The following is a 12,837-nucleotide window of genomic DNA, read 5'->3' on the forward strand; positions in this document are numbered from 1 at the left end:
CCCTGCCCCTCTGATTGTGGTTCTGGTCACCACACTACATTCCATCTTTGGTCTGGCCAATGCTGCCATGTTTATGGCAAGACTCATCCTTTTTACTGATCCCCAACTCCTGGAGACCAGCATCCATGTCAGCCCCTTCCCCACTCTGTCTACCGTTGCTGAACCTTGAGGGATGGCCTTGGGCATTTGTTGCTTGTCCCTTTTACTGTAAGCACATTGCTGCTCCCTTCAATGAATTAAACAGCAGTGATGTCTGATCATCCTGCTCAGACATGTATGAAGCCACTGGCACAGGTGAGACATAGATGCCTGGCCTGCAAGGTCTAGATTGGTACTCTACCTCAAGAGCCCTTGAGACGAAGGTGTGAATGTCCTGATCTAAATGACAAATGGGCACTGGTGCAAACAGTTTAACTTTGTGTGAAATAAATCCCTGTCCCCACAATGACTTCATGCTTCAGATCAAGGATAAATGGAGCAAAGTGAAGTCACCTACAAGTCATCAATGTGGGTTTTAGGGGTGGCACAGTTGCTCAGTGGTTAGCACTGCTGCCTCAGTGCCAGGGACACAGGTTTAGCTCTGGCCTCTAGTGACTGGTGCTGACATGATCAGTTTCTTCCTACAGTCCAAATATGGGCAGGCTGGGTGAAGTAGCTGTGGGGGAAATGCAGGGCTATGGGATCAGGTAAATCTGAGATCTGCTTCAGAAGGTTGATTGCAGACTCAATGGGCTGAATGGCCTGCTCCCATGCTGCAGGAAGTCTGATTCTGAGGCTTAACTGTTCTTCTTTCCCCCCTCCAGAAGCCAGAGAGGGATGAGTAGGGTAACAGCCTGCAGGCAATGCAAGTTCTCCTGGATCTGGAGAAGAACGTGAACCAGAGTTTGTTGGATCTACCCCAACTCGCCACAGCCCAGACTGACCCTCATGTAAGCTTCACCTCTTCATTCTCACCACTGCCATGCCTCCTCAACTTCATTGGTTGATCTTTGTGGAGTGGAAAGTCACACACGTAACTCTGTCCAGATGCTACATTGTCATCATAATTATGTTATTAAGGTACAATGTTACAACTGCTCAACACTGAACTGAAATAGGAATTTGGATTACAGTCTAGTGGGAATGCTGATGTGATTTTTGGCTGCTGAATTGGGATTGTTGCACTATACAATACAACTTGGAGCTCTTTAAGAAGGTGAGATGGATCAGCTGAAATGTTGTCGTCACTGGCATCAATTCTCCACCTGGTAGCAAGATTTTCAGGGCTGTCTAGAGCAAGTTATGGCTAAGGGTTTTTCAGTGGGAATTGTACAATTGTCTTGGATAGTGTTAATGCACCCAGTTGTCATATTCCTCTGTTGCAGCTGTGTGACTTCCTGGAGACTCACTATTTGGATGAGGAGGTGGAGATCATCAAGCAACTGGGTGACTACATCACCAACCTGAAGCACCTGGGAGCCCCTGAGAATGGGATGGAAGAGTACCTGTTTGACAGGCTCTCCCTGGAGGACAGCAGTTAGTGTGGCCTGGAGCACTGTCTACTTGGTCTGAATGCATGCCCCTCTTCACCTTGGACAACCTGTCTCCTTCCAAGGAGAAGGGACTTGGAGCAAAGAATGTAATGGCTGTAGCAGCCGAATGGGAATGAATAAAATGATGTGTTGATCTTGCTTATTGTCCATCATTCAGAGAACTGAGTGGTGTCTCTCGAGAGCTTGAAGCCTGTAATCTTTCTGTAGTTTGATTGGCTGGTCCAATTACAATTGGACATGAGACTAATTTGGGGCGGCACGGTGGCTCAGTGGTTAGCACTGCAGCCTCACAGCGCCAAGGACCCGGGTTCAATTCCCACCTCAGGCGACTGTCTGTGTGGAGTTTGCACATTCTCCCCGTGTCTGCGTGGGTTTCCTCCGGGTGCTCCGGTTTCCTCCCACAGTCCAAAGATGTGCAGGCTAGGTGGATTGGACATGCTAAATTGCCTGTAGTGTTCAGGGTTATGGGGGCATGGGCCTGGATGGGATGCTTCAAAGGGCGGTGTGGACTTGTTGGGCCGAAGGGCCTGTTTCCACGCTGTAGGGCATCTAATTCACTGGGTCTTTTGACAATTTCCCCACCTCACTGGTCAGGGATAATGAGATGGAGTGCCTCCTTTGTGTGAAACAAGATATTCCCCTCCCACCAGAATTTGAGGTTGTGGTTTGATGCTGTTGGCCGAGAAAACGTTTTCGACAATGACTAGCATACTGTTGGATGTGGTGTGCACAATTGTAGTTAACAGAACGTGGAATTCCTTTTGCAAAAGCAACTTCCCACACCTTTTATCAAAAGCTGGGACCAGGCCCCAACATTCTGAAAATTAGGGAAATTTTAACTTGTACATGGATAAGGCATGGAAAAATTAACGTTAAATACCTTTCCTCATCAGCCTCCCTGAACAGTACCTTACACTCCAAGTGACAGAAATCACAATTTGACGACAAAACTAACTAATCTGCTGGCTGGATCAGCTCAGCCGAAGGAGGTGAGATATCGGGATGTGTTTCCTTGCCCGGGGCAGGAACCAGCTCATTGGGAGAGGATACCACTTCAGCTGGTCTGCTATTCATTGTGACTCGGGCCCTAACATGACGTGACGAGTATATTCTATTCTCAGTTCTCAGCATTGTTGTCTCCTTTGTTTCTGTTACTTTTTTCTTTACACCCCCCTCCCCCACAACCATGTGTGCAGCCCAACAGCGTTGGGTGCTGGTAAAGGGTCAAACCAGGACCAGCAGTCAAGGTGGTGGGGGGTGGGGTGCCACGTGCCACTCTCTAAAACCCATTCACCCTTCCCTTGTTACACGTCTCCACCAGTTGGCAATGCTCACCAGTTGATTCCTCCTTCAGTCTGAGTTACCACACGGTGACACTTCAGGGGATTTTATATCCACTTCAGCTCCAAAAGGAGTCAATGCCCATGGTTGCTGGGGGCAGTATGCGCAGAAGCAATCCCAATTTGTCCGAATGTGGCTCCCTTATTCCACTTTCTTTCCCTATCCTTGCACTTACTCTACCGCTTCATCCAAGGAAAAATTTTCAAGCCTACCACCCCCAAGGCCTGGGAAAGTGCAGCCCAAATTTTCACAGCAGCCTCTATCAGACAGTCAGCTCACATTCACCTGAGCTGTATGGGCGTATAATGCCTGCTCTTGATGCCACCCACAGTGGCAGTGTCTTGAGCATAGCATAGCACAGCAGCGCTCCTGGTTAAATGTTGCCATTTGATTGGCTCTTGCTGCTAAAGCCTGCATTGAGCGCACTAAGCTGCTCCTTTGGTTCCTCTGAGCCTCCCCCACGGTGAGCGTTACTCCTGATGCAGGTTAATTGGGTGAAATCACATTGAAGGAGCAGTGTGACTCAGAGAGGAGACTTGGAGATGCTGATTTTCCTGTCCCCCTGCTTCCCTTATCTTTCGAGGGGTCAGAGATCCTGGGTTAGGGAGGGGGCTATCAGAGACATCCTGAGGATTGTTCCAGGGAGTTTTGTAGCGAGTGCACACTGCAGCCTGCATGAGGGTGTGGGTCTTTAAGGCACTGAGCGTGTTTGTTCCTCCACAGAGAGCAGTTTAATTGCAGCAAATTGAAGTCTTGGCTGGAGAATCCCAATAGTGCAGCAAGAGGATATTAGGCCCATTAAATCTGCATCGACCCACTGAACCACATCCTGCTCAGACCCAACCCATTTGCTTAACCCCACGGACAATCGAATTACCTTGGATGCGCATTGTCACTATGGGGCTATTTAGTATTACCAACCCACCTACCCTGCAAATCATTGGGCTGTGTGAAGAAACTCAAGCACCTGGAGGAAATCCACGCAGGCCATCAGCCAGGGGTAGAATCGAACCTGGGTCCCTGGCACTGAGGCGCCAAAACATTCTAAAGTACCAAAGGGAAGGAATGCACTGTGGCAAACTACGTCATGGGAATAGACTCTGCAGCCCAGCCCGAACTTGCAGACCAGGTTTTCATAAACTGTGTAGTGCCATTTGCCTACATTTGGCCCATCTTTCTCTAAACCGTTCCTTTCCATGTAAATCTCCAAATGTCACTTAAATGTTGTAATTCTATCCACCTCGACCACTTCCTCTGGCAGCTCGTTCCATGCACGTACCACCCTCTGTGTGAAAATGTTGTCCCTCACGCCCCTTTTAAATCCTTCCCCCTCTCCCATCAAACCGGTGCCCTCTAGTTTTGGACCCCCCTACCCTGTCCCAGCATGCTTTTTATATACAGTCAATCTTGAGTGTGCCAATGGCAAGGCTACATTTAGTGCTCAGCAACTGTTCCACTTCAGGAGGTGGTGATGAGCTGCTTATTACAGTCCACCTGGTGTAGGAGAGACCGGAATGATGCTGCTGCTGCTGCTGAGGAGGGGCTTCTGGGATTTTCGTTCACAAACAGGGATAGTGTTCCAAGTCAGGATGGTGACAGATTTACATGGAGCTGCTTGAGTGTCGTCGGAGCTGCCTCAAGCGAGAACATTGTAAACTATTCCAGCACTACTCCCAACTTCAGCCTTATTGACGGTGGACAGGTTTTGGAAACTCAGGAGTTGAGTACTTCCTGACAGAATTCCCAGCATCTGAATTCCCAGTTTCTGAGCTGTACCATCTACAGAACGCAATGTATACAGGACCAGAAATTCCTCACTTGGAAACCTGCTGGGGTTAATCGCTAGTTCTACTTCAAACAATGAAAAACGAAACTGGGAGACAGAAATGTTCAACGTGCGATACATTTCTAGCAGCAACTGAGACATAGAGGCCTGAGGCCTACTGTGTAGAAGAGGCACTCAGCACATTTAGCGTTTTGCTTTTCAAACTGGGCCTTCAAGGTCAAGGTCAGGGAGATCACATCAGATGCAGATTGGATCCACAAAGTACATCAGTTGCCTGTTTTAGATGATCCAAAAGCACATTATTTCTGTTGCGGCACAGAAATAGGAAAATGTTCAGATCAACCAAATCGAGCCATTTTTCAAAGAGCTCCAACACCAATGTTCAAAAATTATGACGACTAATCCCTCAGAATAACAATCTGACAGAATTCTGCAAATCTGTGATGAATGTGTCTTAACGCACAACTTCAGATACAGACGTGAAGTTTTAGAGCATACTTTATTCTCATTTTCAGGGAGATGTCCTCCCAGAATTTGCACTTGTTCAGGAGGTCAAAGATCATTTCAGCAATTTCATCATCAACCACTCATCAATTCTGATTGGTTTTTTGACCCGATTCCCATCCTGCACTGATTGGATGTGGCAGCTGATCAATTGATTAACAAGAGTGTTTGGCCATCACTGATGATCTCATTTCCTGCTTCATAAAATGAGTGTTGGCTCCTGGAGTATAAATAGAGTCCCAGGGCAGGGATGTTTATTGTTGTTCTTAACTTTGTCATTTTTGTGGTGTGGAAACTAAAGCAAGCTTTTCCTTTATATGATGGCCTCCCAGATCAGTCAGAACTATCACCAGGATTGTGAAGATGCTGTCAACAAGCAGATTAATGTGGAGCTCACTGCCTCCTATCTCTATCAGTCTTTGGTGAGTGGTGTCTCTGTTGGGTGAAACATACTTCTGTTCTGTTGAAGTGAACTCTTCCCCTTGGATGTAATTAAGTTGTCTATCTTCTAGACTGAGTTTTGTGGCTCCTACCTCTTTCTCAATGCAGGATGAGTGTGATGTTACTGTAACAATAGTTTGGTGTCCAATGTTACTCTAACTTGGGTCCCAGTTGGTTGTCAGTGAGATGTGGAGTGTTCTTGTAGTTACTTGCCTGTCCCATGATGGTGCTGTGACTGGTGGTAATTATAGCTTCCTGTGGCTGTTTGAAACTTGAGGGAACTAATTTAAAAATGAATTGGGACTAACCATTGTGGGAATGGAAGCACCATCAGCTAGTCACTGCTCTTCTTTTCCTTCTTGTATCCTTGCTTGTATTTGAATTTTGTGGTGATCCCAACTTAACATCTCAAATAATCTTGAGAATCTTGATTTCCTATTGCAATCAGCTTAGAATAGGCTTGTTCTAGCCCTACAGAGCTGGGCTGAGAGGTGGCAAATGGAGTTTAATGCAGACAAGTGTGAGGTGATGCACTTTGGTAGGAGTAACCGGAAGGCAAAGCACGAGGCTAATGGTAAGATTCTTAGTAATGTAGATGAGCAGAGAGATCTCGGTGTCCACGTAAACAGGTCCTTGAAAGTTGCCATCCAGGTTGACAGGGCGGTTAAGAAGGCAGTGTTTTCTCTTTGATTAATAGAGGCATTGAGTTCTGGAACCAAGAGGTTATGGTGAAGCTGTACCAAACTCTGGTGTGGCTGCACTTGTAGTATTGTATACAGTTCTGGTCACTGCATTATAAGGATGTGGAAGCTTTGGCAAGAGTGCAGAGGAGGTTTACTAGGATGTTGCCTGGTATCGAGGGAAGACTGAGGGACTTGAGGCTGTCTTCATTGGTGAGAAGGTTGAGAGTTGACTTAATTGAAACATATAATATTCTGAGGGTTGGAAAGGGAAATCCTCTTTCTGCGGACGGTGAGCATGAGGGGGCATAGCTGTAAATTGAGGGATGATAGATATAGGACAGATGTCTGAGGTAGTTTCTTTACTCAGTAGTAAGGGAATGGAATGCTTTGCCTGTGACGGTAGTAGATTTGCCAACTTTAGGTACATTTAAGTCGTCATTGGACAAGCATATGGACGTACAGGGAATAGTCTAGGTTAGATGGGCTTGAGATCAGTATGACAAGTTGACACAACATCTAGGGCCTGTACTGTGCTGTTATGTTCTAGTTTCAGATTAAACTGGGTGAGGTTGTGACTGGTATCTGATCAAGCAGATCTCCATTTGAGATCTACTTTGCTTTTTTTCATACTCATGAGGTGGGTGTGGGCTGTCGGTATATGAAGTGTTGGAGCTTTTCCAAGGCACGGCACTGCCGTGGGGCTGAGAATGTGCGGAGGGTACTGACCCAGTGAATATGGTAAAAAAGCTTATTCCTGTTGTATTTGGCCTGACTCTAACTAGCCCCTCTTTCCCCAGGTGGTTGGGTGCCTGTGCCCTTCCAAGGGGTAGAATGTGTTTAGAAGGTGTTAGAAGTAACCTTAGTGAGTGTTGCCGGGTGCTCTCTGGGCTTGTGCTTGTCAGCAGGAAGTCCTCTCATGATGAGGATCAAGTCCCTGTCAGCCCCACTTTGGGAGGTGGCAACAGCTTTCATTGAGCCAGCAGTTCAGTTTTAATCGCTGACCCATGTTCCTAACACAACTTGGAAGCATGTCCCAAGAGTAAAATCTCCACTATTCTACATCTTCTAACTGCCCATTTAAATGGGCAATGATAAATTGTGCTTGTGTTTGCATTTGACAATTAAAGCAACTTTTTTCAGCAGGATTCCCAAGAATGTGTGTCTTAGTAGCTGCTTCCAATAGCAGACCTGGTAAACCTGAATACATTGAATTGTGAACATCCTGGTTTAGAAATCTACAGGACTTTGCCTGTTGGATTAAGTCAACAGTAGCATTTCCACGTTACTGTTTTAATAAGTGATGTTGTCTAGAGAGTAGGTGATCTGCAGGTCACTGTCATATTTGTCATGTGATCAGTTTGTTTTGTCAATCATTGTTTCATGTGTAATGGTACAAGTTGCTAGCAGTCTCAGTACAGCTGTTTTAGTTGCAGCAGTAAACTGTATCTAGAACAATCCAAAGACTGTCCCGAGGCAGGCTTTCCTTGGCAGATTCTTGGTGCCCATGTCCTTCATTCATCCCTTCCCCCTCATCCCAGCCACCCCACTACTGCAGCCCTTGTCAACCTAATACAGTGCATCCAATTGCATTGATCCTGACTAAGCAGAAAATGTGCTCCTTCCTAGCTGTTAGTTGCAGTGATGGGATCTGTTTTCTGGCCTTTGCCAAAGGAGCAATAGCGTGCCCTGCAGCTGTTCTATTGGTGCACATCCTGCATTCCAGCTTCTGGCATTTCTTGAAACCCTATTCAATCAGTAATTTATCCCATTTCTGGTGGAGGTTAATCAGTAAAAACATCAATTCACACTTGTTCTCACCCAATGCTGTGCCAGACCCACTGAGCAATTTGCCAGGAGTTTCAAACCAAAATAAAACACATGGTGTTTACAGCTTACCTGGAGGAAGCTGGGATTGTTTTGATTTTTCCAATTCAACAGGAACTGCTCAAAACTGGGTTCTGAATTGTTAATGCATCAGGTACTTAACAGCTTATTGTCAGTCTGATTTTGAGAATGCTCAAGTAGCCCTGGAGCTCTGAACTAAAATTGGCCCGTGACTTGTTAATGGGCTTTACCTTGATCTCCCTTCCAGATGTCCTACTTTGACCGGGATGATGTTGCCCTCCCCCATGTCTCCCGCTTCTTCAAACATCAGTCCCAGGAGAAGCGGGAACATGCAGAGAAGCTGCTGAAATTCCAGAATCAGCGTGGAGGCCGGGTCCTCCTCCAGGATGTGAAGGTTGGAGTTGGGTGGGGTGGGGGTTGGGATGGTAATGGCTGCTCTTGTGGTGTGGTTTCAAGTCAGTGACAAGGTTTTCATTTGAGTCAAAACTTTGTTCGGCCTGTTTGATCTCCTTTTTGAAGCCAGTGTAGAAAGAAGCCCTTTGGCCCACCATGTCTTTGCTGACCCCCCCAAACACTAAAGCACATTAATCCCATTTATCTTCCCTTGGTCCACAGGCCACTGTCCTGGCACTATGTACTTGTCCAGCTGGACCTTAAACTGATCTGGAGTAGCTGACTCCACCACCATCCAACCCTTTATGTGGTTCATCTCATATTTCTAACCTCCCCCTCGGAGGAGGGTGAAGAGAACGTTTCCTCCAATCCCCTCTAACCTGCTTACTCCACAAACCTGGTTTCTCTCTGGTCTTGGTGTCTGCCATGGGGAAGACATTCCATCAACTGGCCACTCTCTATTCTTCAATAGTTACATCAGGTCACTCCCTCAGCCGTTCCTGCTCCACAGAAAATCCCAGCCTATCTAACCTCCAATCAATGGATCTTGGGCAACAGCCTGGGCAACCTCACCAGCTTCCCCCTGCAGTGCCATCCTGTCCTTGTGACTGGTGAGGCCAAAGAGGGAATAATGTGGTGACTAGAAGAACAAACTGTGACAAGACTGGCCCCCTTCCTGTTCCACCACACCCAACTAATAGAGGTTGCTTGCCCTCTGTCACTGTTACACCCTGTTGACCTTGTCTGAACTTTGAGGGATCTATGGTTGTGGGCCTTTCTTAACTGTTAGCAGCACAACACACTTTGCAAACACCTCGCTGTCCCTTGGATGAATTAAATAGCCGTGATGTTTCTGATCATCCTGCTCAGGCATGTATGAAGCCACCAGCACAAGTGGTACTTGAACCTTGGCCTTGTCAGCCAGAGACAGGGGCACTACCACTGTACCATGACAGCATTTAGGATTCACTTGTGAATATCCTCGCAATTCCATCAGATGGACCCTGATGCAAATCTTGTCATTATCCCCCACAATGACCTGTTATTCACCTTCCTCCTTCAGATCAAGGACCGACAGGCAAGGTGAAAGCAATTCTGAAGGAACTGTTCTTCAGCTGTGCTCCAGGGCTCCCTCAGGGGCTAGCAGTGTTCTCAGTGCTAGGGACGCAGGTTTTGATCTGGCCTCTGGTGAGGGACTGGTGTTTACATGTCCTCCCCATGTCTGCGTTGGTGTCCTCATAGTATAAGAGGATTGGCCATCTGAAATGCAGGGTTACAGGAATAGAGGGGGAGTGGGATGAGCTGGGATGCATTTCAGAGCAGTTCTGCACTGATCGATGTTGTAGAGATTCTGAAGCTTCACTTTCCTTCTTTCCATCCTCAGAAGCCAGAGAGGGATGAGTGGGGTAACAGCCTCCAGGCAATGCAGGTTGCCCTGGATCTGGAGAAGAATGTGAACCAGAGTTTGCTGGATCTTCACCAACTTGCCACAGCCCAGACTGACCCTCATGTAAGCTTCACCACTTCATTCTCTTCACTGCTGGTCACTCAGGGCAACACCTTCAATGGTTGGTCTTTTGTGGATTAGAAGTTGCCTGCTGTCTCAGACAAGTACAATTTGGATCTCTTCAGATCTGTACCAATGCTTATAATCTGATCAGCTCAGCAATCAAGTAAAATGGGAATTTGGATTATAATCTAGTAGGAGTGATGAAGTGATATTGGCCACTGAATGCTCATCCAGGATTATTGCAGTGGAATGATCACTATCCATCATAATCCAACACAGCATCACTTAACAAACTGCAAGAGCAGTTGAAATACATGGTCCTCACTGGCATAGTCTCCAGGTGTTAGGTTTTCAGGGTAGTCTCGAGCTCATATGGCTGAGTGTTTTGCAGTAGGAAATCTGAGGTTGTCTTGGATAGCATTAATGTAGCAAGTTGTCATATTCTTGCAGCTGTGTGACTTCCTGGAGACTCACTATTTGGATGAGGAGGTGGAGATCATCAAGCAACTCGGGGACTACATCACCAACCTGAAGCGCCTGGGAGCCCCTGAGAATGGGATGGGAGAGTACCTGTTTGACAGGCTCTCCCTGGAGGACAGCAGTTAGTGTGGCCTGGAGTACTGTCTGCTTGGTCTGAATGCATTCCCCACTTGACCCTGGACAACCTGTCTCCTTCCAAGGAGAAGGGACTTTTGTAGCAAAGAATGTAATGGCTGTACCAGCTAAATGGAAATGAATAAAATGATGTGTTGATCTTGCTTATTGTCCATCATTCAGAGCTCTGAATACTTTGGGTGATAGCTCTTGCTTGAAGCCAATTTGTTTTCTGTCATTTGATTGGTCCAATTTCTAATTGGATTAGGCAACCCTTCACAGAATCGCTCACTATCCCCACATTAGAATGTAACTAGATGGAGTGTTTTTTTGGTTAGTCCTGTGGAAATTGAAGGTGTTTCTCCTCCAAATAGGATAAGGTTGGGATTTGTCAATTGTGGCACTGGCTTTCTTCTAGAGGACAATTAGTGCGCTTCTGGATATGGTGGGTTCAACTGTAGCTCAAAGAAATTGTCTTCCTCTGGTGCCAGGAAGTTCCCACACCGTCCAAAGAGACTTCTCTACCCAGCCTGATAGAATTTGGGATAGTGGTGTTCAATTGCACATTTCCCTTGAAATCTCTTCCCCGCCTCAGCCATCCTGCGTACTCAATTATTGCCTGAATGATGACAGCAACAAAAAGTGAAGACAGCCCTTTATCTACTGACCCAGCTTCCTGATCACAAAGGTCTAAAGGAAGAGGCCCAGCAGGCTCTGATTTCAATCCAGCTGGCGGAAGCAGCAGAGCTGTGAAACAATCTCGACTGCCTGGTATATCTTTTTTTTTCCCCATTGGGCCCTACCCTGACAAATAAAACACTATATTCTCAGTATTGTTACTTTTGGTTTCACCATCCCAAACTGTGGCTGGAGCTCTTTCTCTTCCGCTTCTCCTCACTTCGCTCACCCCGCCCTCCCCCCACCCGACCTTTTCTATCCACGTGCCCCACCAGCCTAAACATTCACCACAGCCCCTTTCCCTGCGAGTCAGCTCAAGACATTCACCTGAACTGTACTGGATTAGAATGCAGGGCCTCATTGCTGCTTACAGCAGGATAACAGGGACCTGGGAAGAACACAGCAATGCACCTGGTTAAATGCTGCTGTTTGATTGGCTCTTGTTGGTAAAGCCAGCATTGAGCACACTAAGCTGCTCCCTTCGTTCCTCTGAGCTTTCCCCCATGGTGAACATTACTCCTGATGCAGGTTGATTGGGTGAAATCACATTGAAGGAGCAAAGTGGCTCGGAGAGGAGACATGGAGATGCTGACTTTCCTTTACGGCTGCTTCTTTTATCTTTCAAGGTGTCAGAGATCATGGGTTCGTGAGGGGGCTATCAGAGACATCCTGAGGATTGTTCCAGGGAGTTTTGTAGCGAGTGCACACTGCAGCCTTCATCAAGGTTGGCGGGGGGGTGCTGCAGAGTCAAAAGGCGCTCAACATATTTGTTCCACCACATAAAGCAATTTATTTTCGGTGAAAATAAGTCTGGGCTACAGTAACCCTCAAGTGCAGGAAGGGACCATTAGGCCCATTAAATCTGCATCGACCTTCTGAACAGCATCCTCCTTAGACCCAACCCCTTTGCCTTAACTCCACATTTCCCACGGCTAATCGACCTAGTCTGCAGGCCCCTGCTCACGATCGACAATCTGCAAATCATTGGGCTGTGTGAGGAAACTCAAGCACCTGGAGGAAATCCACGCAGTCCATCACCCATGGGTAGAATTGAACCTGGGTGCCTGGCACTGAGGCGCCAAAACATTCTAAAGTACCAAAGGAAAGGAATACACTGCGGCAAACTACGCCATGGGAATAGACTCTGCAGCGCAGCCCGAACTTGCAGACCAGGTTTTCATAAACTGTGTAGTGCCATTTGCCTACATTTGGCCCATCTTTCTCTAAACCGTTCCTTTCCATGTAAATCTCCAAATGTCACTTAAATGTTGTAATTCTATCCACCTCGACCACTTCCTCTGGCAGCTCGTTCCATACACGCACCACCCTCTGTGTGACAATGTTGTCACTCACGCCCCTTTTAAATCTTGCCGCTCTCCCCTCAAACCGGTGCCCTCTAGTTTTGGACACCCCCTACCGTGTCCCAGCATGCTTTTTATATACAGTCAATCTTGAGTGTGCCAAAGGCAAGGCTACATTTAGTGCTCAGCAACTGTTACACTTCAGGAGATGGTGATGAGCTGGTTATTA

At 47.0% G+C, this 12,837-nt stretch overlaps 1 protein-coding gene across 1 annotated transcript; it reads left to right on the plus strand.

Moving 5' to 3' along the window:
- Positions 1-5,480: 5,480 nt before the first annotated feature.
- On the plus strand, positions 5,481-10,641 carry LOC132206442 (ferritin, middle subunit-like). The gene is made up of 4 exons (XM_059640605.1): positions 5,481-5,585; positions 8,380-8,526; positions 9,910-10,035; positions 10,486-10,641. Exons 1-4 carry the CDS (start codon positions 5,481-5,483, stop codon positions 10,639-10,641), a joined length of 534 nt encoding a protein of 177 aa, XP_059496588.1.
- Positions 10,642-12,837: the final 2,196 nt, after the last annotated feature.

The sequence above is a fragment of the Stegostoma tigrinum genome, chromosome 38, assembly GCF_030684315.1.
Source record: "Stegostoma tigrinum isolate sSteTig4 chromosome 38, sSteTig4.hap1, whole genome shotgun sequence".
Taxonomy (NCBI): Eukaryota; Metazoa; Chordata; class Chondrichthyes; order Orectolobiformes; family Stegostomatidae; genus Stegostoma; species Stegostoma tigrinum.